The sequence below is a fragment of the Meles meles genome, chromosome X, assembly GCF_922984935.1.
Source record: "Meles meles chromosome X, mMelMel3.1 paternal haplotype, whole genome shotgun sequence".
Taxonomy (NCBI): Eukaryota; Metazoa; Chordata; class Mammalia; order Carnivora; family Mustelidae; genus Meles; species Meles meles.
The window spans coordinates 894,348-907,454 of NC_060087.1; the positions used below are offsets into that span (position 1 = coordinate 894,348).

Genomic DNA, 13,107 nt, shown 5'->3' on the forward strand with positions numbered 1-13,107 from the left:
CTCTCTGACATGGGGCTTCCTGGGCAGTGCAGGTGCTACGCTGTAGGTGTCCCTATCTCTATCTCCCACATGCCAGTCGCGCCCACCCCCCCGTCGTGACCCCCATAAGTGTCCCGGAAGAGTGTGAAGACGTGCATATAAACCCATATTGCACACATATATGGCATGTATGTGCTGTGTCTGTATATATGTGGCACACACTTACTGCAACGTGACAGCCTGTGACATATTTTGATGGCATTGTTACTTCTCATTTTTCCCCCTTCATGTTCTGTGCTGGTTGATCTCCGGTGAGGCATGGGATCGGGGCTCAAAGGAGGTTTAGATGCCCATAGCCCGTGTCGTGATACAGACGCAAGGACCCAGAATCCTCAGTGCAGCTGGGGGCTGGGGTGCTGGGCACGGACCCAGACCCTTCTTTGTTGGGACAGCTGACGACGAGTAGGGGGAACAGGATGGTTGGTGTTTGATGGTTTTTCACTTGCACTGAGGGTGATCTTCCTGGCAGAAGCGTGGACACAAGGAAGAGCTGCTGGGTGGGCCAGACTATGCTTTGGGCTAGGGGATTTGCCATGGACTCTCGGTGGGAGTTACTAACCCAGCCTGGGCTCCCGCGGACGTGGGATGAGCCTCTGGCTTCAAACCCGGGGTGTCCCCCTTGCCAGCTCTGGGACCCCAGAAAAGTCCTTCTACCTCTCTTTGCCTCAGTTTGCTCCTCTGCAAAATGGACCCAACACCTACCCCATTGCAGTGCGATGAATGAAGGAGCTCAGCCGTGTGATAGACCAGGGGACGCCCTGGTGTGGGGTTTATCCTCTGATGGCTGTCCATTGTGTGGGGGGGTTTATCCATGAGTCCCGAAAACTAGCGTCCCCATTACACGGCTTATCCTCGTCTGGAGACCCTCTCCCTGGGCCCTCACTTGGATTGAATCCTACCCTAGAGGTATTTTCATGACAGTTAAAAAAAAAAACAAAAAACGAAAAACCCTTCACGGACACTTGCAGCATCGCACAGATTTCCAAAGATCAGATTTCAAAAAGGAAAGAGAGAGAGAGAGAGAGAGAGCGAGCGAGCCAAGGTCAAATACGGAAGTTTTTTTAACCAAGTCATTCTGAATCTGAATAATTTCTATGTTGACCAAATAACGATGATATTCTCAAGTCTTGGTTAACGGCGGGATGCGTTTTCCTGGCGGTCGTTTCCAGAAAGAGCAAAAAGGGCGGGGTAGAAGTAGGTTCCCAGCACCTCGTGACAGGGGCACAGTTCTCGATGTCCTGGCTACTCCAGCCCCATTGTTTCGGGTATTTCGATTGGACCCTTTGTTGGAGGTTGAGGTCAAAGTCTGCCTAAGGGGGGCTCTTTGGATTCTGTCTGGCATGATGGACACGAGGCGCTCCCCCAGCCCGGATCAAGGACAGAGGAATAGGGTAAGTGTTACCCCACGGAGGAACCCCGAAATGCCCTGTTGAGAAAGAGCCAGTATGGCAGCACCCCACGTGCCCTTTGATCCCACTGTTGTCACAGGGGCAGGAAGGACAAGTCCAGAGAAGCAGAAACAGTAGTGGGCACTGGTTTGGGGCTGGCCGTAGGGATGGAGAGAAAACGGGCATCGGGCATCTTTTGGGGGCGACGGAAATGTCCCATAGCTGCACTGCGGTGTCTCTGGGAGGCCTCTACAAACGTACTACCAACCGCTGAACCGTGCGGGGGTAAATGGTGCCTTGATTCGGCGGTGACGTGGGCGACGCTGGAGGACATGATGGTCAGTGACTTAAGTCAGACACAAACGGACAAATACTTTGTGATCCCACGCGTACAAGAGGCCCCTGGAGGCATCGCCTTTATAGGGACAGCCAGCAGATGGTGGGGGATGGGAAGGGGTTTCCTTGTTCAGTGGGGTCAGAGCTCCCGCTGTACTCGATGAGGGATTCTGGGCACGGACGTTGGGGACGGTGGCGAAGTTCCATGAATGTGTTTGATACGACTGACCTGCACACTTAAATGTGTATAAAATGGTGAGTTTTGTGTGTATCTGTTTTTCCACAATATAATTGGGAGAAAAAGAAAAAAAAAAACAAAACACAGAACAGCTGGGTTGGGAACGTTGGCTCCTTCCACGTTCAGCAGCTTGGAGACGTGACCCTGGGCAGAAGTCGATGTCTCTGTGTGGCATTTCCCGAGATACCTCGTGTTTCAAAGGACAGATATTGTCAAATGTGCTTAAAGGACCGAGCATTGTAGAATGGAAGCCCCAGGCCCTTCACCCAGCTTCGGGCATCACCAGGGATCAGCATTCTGCCATTTTCTCCCACATGTATGCACGCCCGTGGGCAGGCATGTGTATGTAGGCAAGTGTGTGCGTGCATGGATGCCTGCTTCTGCATGTGGGCCCTGTGTGTGCCCGCCAGCGTGTGTTTGCATCTTTTGTTCTCGTATTTCAAGCGAAGCATCAGACGCCACCATCCGACACGCGAGTCTTTACACACGTATGTCTTACCAAAAAGGATTTCTTTTCAAAGCACCGTCCTCCGAGGCAACAAATCCTCGATTCCATCCCACGTCCCGTCCGTGTTGTGCTGCCCCGATTCGTGCCGTGTGCTTCCACGTAACCCGAATCCACGCGCCGTGGAGAGTCTTCTCATTGCAGACCCCGGGGTCTGGCTGGAGGGCACGTGTCTCTGCAAAGCAGGGGGCTCAGAGGCCGGAATGAGACGTGCAGTCCCCTTCTGCGTGGGGAAACATCAGGGTTGGCATCCCGGGTCCCATGTGTCAGGGTGCCTCTGGCTCTCCACATGCAGCCAGCAGCCGAATCCCGGAACCACATCTTTCTAAAAAGTTCACAGCTGTATGTACCCACACACGCATCTACTTTTATTTGCTCCTTCACAGGTGAACAGGGCGGGTTTCTGGGGAACGCGCGCACACAGACGCACGCACGCACGCACACAGCACACAACATTATTTGCGTGTGGACCTAGAAGCAAGGCCAGCCCTGGGATTTCAGTCGATAGGACAGACACAGTAGCATAAGCGGGGACCTGGGCGCTGGGATTCCGGCAACGGGAAGGACCCGGGGAGATCGCACCCCCCATTGTCCCGCTAACACCGCACGCTGAGATCTGCCTGCTTGCTGGGCAGTGACCCCGGCGACGGTCCCCTCTGTCCCCCCGAGAGCCCAGGGGCCTGACATCCTGCGGGGGTGGTTATTATGTAGACAGGCTTCCTCCAGAATCGGGGTGTGCGGCTTCTCACGGGCCGCCGACGTGTTCTGTGCGGCTGGTTGGAGGTTTTCACAGCTTTTGTGCACCAGACGCACCGAGGCCCACGGCCCGAGTGCGGCTGGGGGCGTCTCGCTGGCTCAGGATTTCCAATTCTGGACGCTGCTGCGGCCTCGACGTTGCTTTCGAGGGTTTGGGTTTGGGAGCGTCGGAAAGAGCGTCGGGATGGGGCTCCTTCCCCGCAGAGTTCGGGTCCCTCGCGCCAGCCTTCTTGGAACCACCTGTGGCTCCCCCAGGCAAATCCTTCTCCAGGTGAGTCTCAAGGCGTCTCTCGGAAGGGTCCTATGGTGGCTTTGAGTTCCATGCACCCACCTGGGCATTCAGGACTCATGTGCTCAGGCGCTGTCCCCTGTGGGGACGTTCCAGCTGCAAGGCGGTGGCAATGACTATGTGTAACCCCGGCGTGGCGTGGAGGGTGTCGAGGGGACCCCGAAGGCTGACTCTCCGTTCCCAAGGGCGAGCACAGCACGCACTCACCCGCTTTCCCCCTGCACGTGCCTCCGCACGCCCCAGACAAGCACGGGCACGAGGCAAACCTAGGAACCTGGGATCGATTCTAAGACCACGCATGGGCGGGGGTGGGGGAGCTGGAGTCTCCAGAGGCTGGTGTTGGGGTCCCCAATTTATACACTGATCTCTGGAGTCCGCAGCACGTAATGGGCATCTGGAACCGGGGAGTTTCTCCCCAGAGCAGGCGTCTCTGTGAAGGGTGGCCTCCCGCGTCTTTTTCAGATTCCACGCGTGGACGTCACTCTGTACGTGGAAGAGGGGAGAAGTCACCACCCGGCCACGTGGTCTTGAGGACTGAGGAGCCTGTGGGTTTCTCTATGCAAGACGCCTTGGGGAGCCTTTGGATTTGGGGCCCCGGAGATGGCATCACCAGCCCCGAGGGCCTGGCAGGCCCGTTCCGGAACTAAAATCTGGAGACGCTGTGCGGAAAGGCGTTGGCGGCGTTGGAAATCTCTGACGCCGTGTGTTGGGGACTCTCGGGGCGGCTCCGTGGCATCACGAGGGCGGACCTGCAGGGGGTCCCGAGAGCCCTGCATGCCAGAGGATTGGGTCCCATGATCCAACTGGCAATTTCAGAGTGACCCAGATGGTGCGTCCTGGGGAGACCATCACAAACCGGAGACTTAAAACCACGGGGATTCATCCTCTCCCAGCTCTGGAGACCAGAGTCTGAGATCCAAGCGGGGCAGGGCTGGGCTCCCTCCTGAGGCTCCCGGGCAGGGTCCTTCTTGCTTCTTGCAGCTTCTGGGGCTCCAGGCGGGCGTCCCTGGGCTGGTGTCCGCGTCCCTCCCATCTCTGCCTCCGTCCTCACCTGCCTTCTCCTCTGCATGTCTCTCTTCTGTCTCTTACAAGGACAGCTGTCCTTGGATTTAGGGTCGCCCCCATCCAGCAGGTCACATTCTGAGGTCCTGGGTGGACACGGGCTTGGGGTCACTCTTTGCTCTGGGACAGCTGTGTCTGTTTTCCTTCCGAAGCAGTGACACCAGGAGCAGGTCCCCCCCCCCCCCCAGGGGCCCCCGGATGGCAGCTATCACTGTCCATCTGCACATCGAACCTGCCATGGGAGGCTGCCTGTCATGTAGCCGTTCCTCCCCGGAGGTCCCGGAGTCCGAGGCCGTGCATCCCCTTTGTGACGAATAAAGCATCAAACTTTGCTGTTTCCGGCAAATCCCGGGCTCCTGGAAACCCCCTGTTTTGGCACCCCAGACCCCCCCGGGGATGGGGTTCCTTGTCTTCCTGAAGCAGCACGCGTGTTGGGGCTGGTCCAGTTTTCCCTGGGGCTCAGGAAGAGAAAAGGATGCCCCCCGCCCATGTGCAGAGGCGGCCAGCAGGCACAAAGGGGCCTTGGGCGCTGATCCTTCCCCAGGCTTCTGTGCTCCATGGTCTTGCGGGGTGTCTGGGTCCCAGAGGGTGCCATGGGTCAGGATAGGTGGGCGAGGCCACCTCACACCCTGGGAGGCCTTGCTTGTGACTCAGGGGCTCTCAGCTGGGAGCAGGAGGCCGAGAACTAGCCAGAGGGCACCTCGGAGCCAGCTGGACCCGGAAGCATGTCCGGGAGCCCAGGGGAAGGTGCGGACGCCCATCGTCCATCACTGCTCAGCCTCAGCAGCATCTCATGGGTCTGGAGACCCTCCACCCGCGTGGGGGCCCTGACTTACACCTTCAGGTCAGATGTCCTTCCCGTGTGGACCTTATAAGTTGTGACATTTTTGTAGATTGTGCAGCTGGAACAACCAGAGTGACCAACCGCTTTGCAACCCTTGCAATGGTTGCTCCTGGGGGGCCTGGGTGACACGGGGTGGAGGGGAGCCTGTGAGCTCTGGGAGAACAGAAGCCAGAGGGGCCGTTGGCCCTCGTCGGGGTGCGTTCCAGCACGCACAGTGACCGAGGTTGGTCTGCCAGTCTGGGGAGCAGCAGGTGTCCTCGGCGTCCCCGAGCAGGAGGCACAGAGAACAAGGCAGACGGATGCTGGGGGTCGATGGGGTGTCAGCTGGGCTGGCTAGATGTTTGGTCAGCTTGGGTCGTCATCCTCAGGGAGCAGGGCCAGTCGGCCTGGCCCACTGTGCCCTGTCCCGTTAAACCACGGGGTGTTCTGTCTTGTTGCTCTGTGGCCGTGTTGGGACACTGGACTCGAGCCCACCTGGGGACCCTCTCCGTGCGCACCGGGCGGATGCGTCACCAGGAGCAGGCCCATCTGGGGACCCTCCCCGTGCGCACCGGGCGGATGCGTCATAGGAGCCGCAGGCCGATCTGGGGACCTCCTCCGCGTGCACCGTGGCGGATGCGTCATAGGAGCAGCACGCAAGCCGGCGAGGAAGGGTCGTCCCCTCCGTCCCCAGCCATCCCCCACTGCCCCCACTCGGGCGGTGCGGGGCTCAGAACACGCTCTCCTGCCTCTGGAGGCAGGGCCGGCTGGGGCCGTCGGGCCCCTCGCCGTGGCCGCTGGACACGGAGCGCGCCGACAGCGTCCGGGCGGAGAACAGGGTGTCCCTGCGCGCGTCCCGGCCGCAGGCCGGCAGCCGCCCGTAGCCCAGATAGCGCCGCAGCCGCAGCTGGAACTCGCGGGACGCGAAGTAGTACACGAAGGGGTCCAGGCAGTTGTTCACGCAGCTGAGGCAGAGCGTGAGCTTGTACACGTGGTAGTAGCTGCCGCCCAGGAAGAGGCGGCTCACCATGTGCACCAGCAGCACGAAGTTGTTGGGCGCGAAGCAGGTGACGAAGGCCAGCAGCACCACGACGGCCAGGCCGACGGCGCGGCGCCGCTGGCCGCGGCCGTGCGGGTCGGACGTGCGCAGCAGCGTCAGGATGGTGGCGGTGTAGCAGGCCACGGTGACCACGAAGGGGATGAAGAAGAGCACGATGAACAGCGTGAAGAGGAAGATGGCCCACATGGCCACGCTGGGCAGCATGGTGGACTTGAGCACGTCGAAGCACGTGACGATGCCCAGCGCCTCCACGGTGTAGGTGAGGTCGGTGCGCGCCAGCGGGGACAGCGCGCCCAGCAGCAGCAGCCAGACGCAGGCGCAGGCGGCCACGGCGTAGCGGCGCCGGCGCCAGCGCGCGGAGGCCAGCGGGTACACGACGCCCAGAAAGCGCTCCACGCTGATGCACGTCATGGTCAGGATGGACGAGTACATGTTGGCGTAGAAGGCCACGGTGACCACGTTGCACAGCACCTCCCCAAAGACCCAGTGGTTCCCGTTGCAGTGGTAGTAGATCTGGAACGGCAGCACGCTGGCCAGCATCAGGTCCGTGACGCTCAGGTTGATCATGAAGATGACCGACGGGGACTTGGGCCCGATGTGGCAGCACAGGACCCACAGGGAGAAGAGGTTGCCCGGGATGCTGACCAGCGCCACCAGCGAGTACACGACGGGCAGGACCACCGCGATGGTCGGGTCGCGCAGCATCACGATGGTGGCGTTGTCCGGACGCGTCATGTTCATATCCATCCTGGCGCTGCTGCTCCCGCGAGCGCGCGGCTCTGGAAGGCAAGGGGCGGTCGGGTGAAGAGGGGAGCAGGACGGGACTCCCTGGGGCCGCCCTCTCTGGCCTCCCCAGCAGCCCCGCACCCTTGTGCGCGCCGGCCGCGAGCCCCCTGGGTCACGGAACTGAGCTGATGCGCGCTACATCCTGCCAAGGCGCGTCCCACCCGGACGCCTCCCTTGTTTGGACAGTCCCTCTGGTCCTGCTACTGGGACGCACAGGGAGCGCGCTGCAAGCTGTGGCGCAGCGGCTTCATCGTTGGGGCCAGGAGGACGCGAGGGGAGGCGCGTCACGCAGTTGGGGGTTACAGACTTACGGAGACGCAAACCGGGCTTCCAGCTGCGGAAGTTTCTCTGGGACCCCTGGACGGTGGAGGAGGCGACCCCGGGCCCTCCTGACTCTCGCTGGTGCTCTACCTGGCCACACGAGGGCTCTGTGCCGTCACCACGGACGTCCCAGCATCTCCACCCAAGTCAGCTGTTCTGGCCTCCTGCTTTCTTCTGTTTTGTGCTTGGACACCCCGGGTCTGCTCACCTCCATCTGGGACCCTAATCTTGGGGTGTCCACTACGGGGGCGGACTTTGGAGGCTCTGATGAGGGCTCTGGGAGGGCTCCATGCAGACCAGGCAGGAAGTCCCCTGCTCCCTCACCAAAGGCCCCGCAGCCCCCGCTCCCCATCCATTTAAGGGCATGGCCACGGGTGGAGAGAAGAGTGTGCCCACTCGTCACACAGCTGTTTCACATCTCCGCCTCAAGGTAGCAACACCCACGCTCTTGTTTCGAGATACAGCGGGTCTGCCCTGTCCCCACGACCAGACACACGCGCCTCTGGTGTGGTTTCAAAACCCCAGCGCCCTCCCAGCCTCCGAAGTCCGGGAAGCCAGATGCCCAGGGGGGAAGCCTTGTCCGGCTGGGGCAGACGGAGTGCCTGACTGGTGCCACGTTACCTTCTGGGTCTTACCTCTGCTCTGGTCTCTTGATTTCTCGACTTAGGTCCTGTGCCTTTCCCCGGGCTATGGGCTGTGGGGTGGATAAGCATTTTGCTTATCCAAGTTTTCCAAAAACAGGGATTTGGTTTCTTTATTTTGGTCTGGGGCCAGGGGACCCCGGTCAGGTCCCGTCTGTGCCCTATCTGTGACCCGGGGCCGATCAGGCAAGGCTGAATGGGGTGGAGGTCTGGCTATGGGAAGTACAGGTTGTTTGTGCCATGGGTCCCCACTTATCCCGCTGGGCATGCATGCGAGGGTTTCTGCGAAGGGGTTTCCTAGGTGCGGCTCTGGAGCCAAGCAGCTGCCTTGAAGTAAAGACATGATGCTCTGTCCTGTGGTGGGCCTTGTCTAATCAGGGGAAGGCCTGGAAAAGGAAACACTGAGGTTTCTGCGGGGTCAGGTCTCTCCTGAGTCTCCTGCCTGCCCTCCTGCCTTGCAGATTCCAGGCTCACCAGCCCCGCTTTCCTGGGAGCCCAAGTCCTTGGTGTACATTTTTTGGTACCTCTATCCATACACGCATGTGTGTTTATACACATGTATACGTCCATGCTCTATTACACAGATTTATGCACGTGTGTGTGTGTTCAACCATGTCCAATCATGTATGCAATGCACTGCGTGTATGTGTTGTGTATGTCCCTATCTACGGGACCGTCCCGTTACATGTGTGTGCTGTTGTGTAAGTATATGGTCCTTCTGTAACACGTGAATCCTGCACCCTAAAAATACATGCCTGTATTCACACGTACACGCTGTCCTATGTGCGTCCTATTGCATGGCACACGCGTGTTTTCTACGACATATATGTGCACACACAGTATCCTGCTGGACGTGCGTGTTTGCGTGTAGACACACCCGCGCCATCGTGTGTGCTCTGTGCCATACACGTGTGTACATCCATGCACACACGCAGGGTGTCCCTTGTGCACAGGTCTCCCTGCGTGTGTACACATGCTCATACGGATTCACGCACACGTACCTGGTCATGTGTGTGTGCGTGCACACGCGTGTATATCCTGTGTCCACGCCCTGCACGTGGAGATGCTCACACCACGCACACGCGTGTTCTGTGACATGACGTCCCTTGTGCACGCCCACATGAATGAAGGTGCTAAGCGCAGATGTGTGCATGCGTGGTCATATCATGTGTGTATTGTTTGTACGTGCGCGTGCATGTTCTGTGGCGCACACCCTGCTGCGTTCATCCATGTGGAGTGCAGACCCTGCTGCGTTCATCCATGGACATCTAGATGATGTGCCTAGATGTGTCCACAGGTCAACGTAGGTCTCCATCCTTTTGTGCCCGATTCTCGGCAGAACGCTCGCTCATACAGGGATGATGGACGGACCACCGAGGGGCCTCATGGCAGCGGGGAGGTCACTATTAGCTGTTCCTTATGTTTGTGCCGATTCTTGTCTTAAGAGACTGGAGGCCCCTCACACGTGCGCCCACAGGCAGGGTCGTGGGTGGAGCACCAGCTCCCGCCTCTGACCTCCATCCCCAGGTGTGTGCAGAGGCCCAGCCCGTGGCCTGCTCCTTGTCAGGACACGGGTGCTGCTCCTGGGAGACGGGGTCTCCTCTGATGGTGCATTTGGCTCCAGGCGCCGCGCAGCCCCCAGGGACCTCTGCAATCGCGGTGCCTGCCCCACGCGGCCCGATCTCTGTCCCTCATTTGCATGAGGCTCAGACGTCTGCTGCCTTCCACGACGGCCTCCCTGTTTGTCCTCGTGCAGACATTTTCTCTGACGAAAACCCCTGCGTGCTTCACCCCGCTCGGCCCTGCCCCTTGGAGAGTCCGGAGAGACATAGGTGGAGACGGACCCGGGGGATTCTCTGCAGACGGCGCTCTCGGCCCTGCAGGAACATCATGATGCGTGAGCGGAATGTGGGAGCCCCTTCCCACGTCTTGGTTATCTGCGTCCATGTCTGCAAGCAGGGCCTGGCGCAGCGGGACCTGGTATAGAGAGACGTGGCTTGGCGTTGCATACACCCACAAACGGGGGCTGGAATCCCCGCGGGGGACCCTGGAAACCCGCTCCCCTGCCCCCTTTGCAGCTGGTTTGCCTTTTACGTTTCACAGCCTGATGAATATGGAAACCACCTTGGACGCAGCAGGTGAGAACCGGCTCCCGCTGCTGCTGGAACTGAACTCGCGTTTCTTCTGCGGACCTCCAAGCCCGGGCTCTTCCGCTCCCACGGAGAAGTGTGCAAAGCTGTACACCTCGCTGCTGGCCGCCCGTCCCTCGCACCCCTCGCCGAAAGTCGAGCTGTTTCCTTTGGTTTCAACAGTCTGGGGGGATTGCTTTCGCGGTTTCCTTCTCCCCTGCATCCGCCCGGACCGTATCTGGCTTCTCCACCTTCGAGTGCTGGAAAAAAGTCGTCAAACATTGAAAGTCGGGGGGAAAGAGAGAGCACCGTGTGTGCCTTTTCTGGGTTTCGGAGACCATGCCTGCATGGGGCAGCCCGGCGTGGCGTCCGCTGAGGACGTTTAGTGGGGGCTTGAGGACACATCTTTAGGGTGTCTTCCGAGAGGATGACAGGGGACGTTGGTTTGACGGTGCAGTCGGCACGCCATGACTCCTTGGGGACATGGGGCCGTCTGCAGGCCAAGAAGAGAGGGCCTCCCAGAACCTGTCCATCTACAAGAAATGAGCGTCAGGAAGCCGCCCTGTCCGTCAGTGCGGTTCTGTGATAGTGGCTTGAGCTGAGCCGTCCAGTATACTGATGGCCTCAGACCATAGCTGCTGGCCATGCCCCAGCTACCCTGATGGCCTTAGTCCATTGCGACTGGCCCCTCCAGTCATTATACTGATGGCCTCAGGCCATTGCTGCTGGTCCCACCACCCATTATACTGGTGACTTCAGGCCATTTCTGCCGGCCCCTCCAGTCATTATACTGATGGCCTCAGGCCATTGCTGCTGGCCCCACCACCTGTTATACTGATGGCCTCTGGCCATTGCTGCTGGCCCCACCACCTGTTATACTGATGGCCTCAGGCAGTTGCTGCTGGCCCCGCTCACACTGTGACCGCGCAGGAGCTCTTGTAATCCCATGGGTCATACCAGCTCCTCTACGGGGCCGGCACCCACGACACAGTGCCCCTCGCCCATTCCGTGGTCCTGCCACCATGCCCGGAGGTGGTGAGGTGGGCAACAGGGTCAAATCTTACAGACAGCGGCTCAGAGGTTGTGAGAGGGACTCGTTAGAGCAGGGGTTCGGATGGGCCCAGCACGTGAGCCTCTCCACCATGATACTGACTGATGGCCTCAGGCCTGCACGCCTAGCAAGCTGTTCCGGTTCTGACCGGTTCTATCCTCAGGAGCCCGGGCCTGCCGCTTCCGTGCAGAACGTCTCAAGTAAAAATCAGTGGGTCTTTTCCTGGAAGCTGGACAGTCTCTGCAGAAGGAGGGCCTGGGACTCGGGCTGCTGGGGCCGAGGTCAGTTTCCCTGACCTTGCAGGCTTGTGGTCTGGACGTGGATTCCTGTTTGCTGTTCTGCAGGACGCTGAGGCTGTGGGCTCCCCACTTGCAGGATGTGGGGGCTCCTGAGAGCAGGGTGTGGGGCTCAGGGTGGCCTCTCGGTAGCTCAGGCCTCCCTCCCGTGGACCGGAGCCCCGAAGATGCTCTTGGCTCCCCGAGTGGGCCCTGCAGCAAGGACACCAGCTAGCCTGGGTGTCAGCCATTTCGTCCTAGGGGATGCCGTTCTGGGGGTGTCCACCAGCAGGACACGCAGGGTCCTTGTTCCAGAGAGGCCGACAAGCCGCCTTCAAAGCCTTTGCAGATCTCAACCCGCTGGCCCGAGCGGGCGTTTCTTCCTGCCTCGGGGTCCTGCCATCTGCCACCGGCATCCGGGAGGTTCCTCAAGCCGGTTTATTCCACGTCGAGTGCGCTGCTTCTGGCTCTCCTCAGGTAGGCTCAGGTGAGCAATGCACAGTCACCCCGGGGCCGCCTGGGTCCACGCAGGACGTCAGGAGACAGAGGGACACGTGCTCCTTGGGGGATCTCCAGGGAGAGACACACGTGGGGGAGGGCAGACACCCAGAACATGCCGGGTGCAAAGCGTGAGTGAGGACGTTGCTGTGTACTCGGGGGACGTGTCCACGGAGCTGCACTGGGTGAAACTGTTTCCTGTTCCGCTTACAGACCAAGGGACGTGGGTGTCCATTGTCCCCCGTCCAGGTGGCTGCTTGTTACCGTGCGTATTTGCATGGTGTGCATCAGGGTGGAAAGCAGACAAGCGCGGCAGGGGATGGCAGGGGCAGACGCTCCACGGCGCAGCCCCCGGAGCCCGTCGGCCCCCGCGTCCCCGTGAGTCACCCCGGGAGGGCACTCAGCCCCCTCTGCGCTCCTCGAGCCCCGTGGCGGCCCCCCGGGGGCGTCTGGGCCGTGTGGCCGCCCGCTGAGCGCCACGGGTGATTAATAAAGAAATCAGGTCTGGTAGACCGGGCTGCTCTGAAACACGCGCTTGTGGTTTGAACGGAGGAGTCATGAGAGGGACGCGGCCGGGGCGGCCCGTCGCCCTCCGCCTCCTAGGAAGCGCGGGCTGGTCCAAGGGCACGGCGGGCCACTGCTCACCGCCCCGGGACGGCTCCTCACCGCTTTTCTGACACATGATTTACATATTGTCAAGTTCAGCCGTTTAAAGTGGACAGTTCTGTGGTTTCTGAAGACACTCAGAGATGTGCAAACGTCGGCGTAAAGCCGTCCCACGGCGTTCTGAGCAGCCTTAGGGGAAACCCTGCGTGCCGCAGGACCGTCGCCCCGTTCCCACAGGCCCCCGGCCCCACGCCTCCCCGATCTGAGACCCCGGGTGACCGTGGGACACCCGTGAGACACCCAG

General features: G+C 60.2%; 1 protein-coding gene across 2 annotated transcripts in view; it reads right to left on the reverse strand.

The window, feature by feature from the left end:
* Positions 1–1,028: 1,028 nt before the first annotated feature.
* The window catches only part of LOC123934860 (P2Y purinoceptor 8-like), a 47,126-nt gene continuing 35,047 nt past the window's right edge, over positions 1,029–13,107 (reverse strand). For both annotated transcript variants that reach the window (XM_045995003.1, XM_045995005.1), the window contains exon 2: positions 1,029–7,275. In XM_045995003.1, the coding sequence (XP_045850959.1) occupies positions 6,167–7,243 (1,077 nt within the window). In that variant the 5' untranslated portion in view covers positions 7,244–7,275 and the 3' untranslated portion in view covers positions 1,029–6,166. The remainder of the gene's footprint in view (positions 7,276–13,107) is intronic.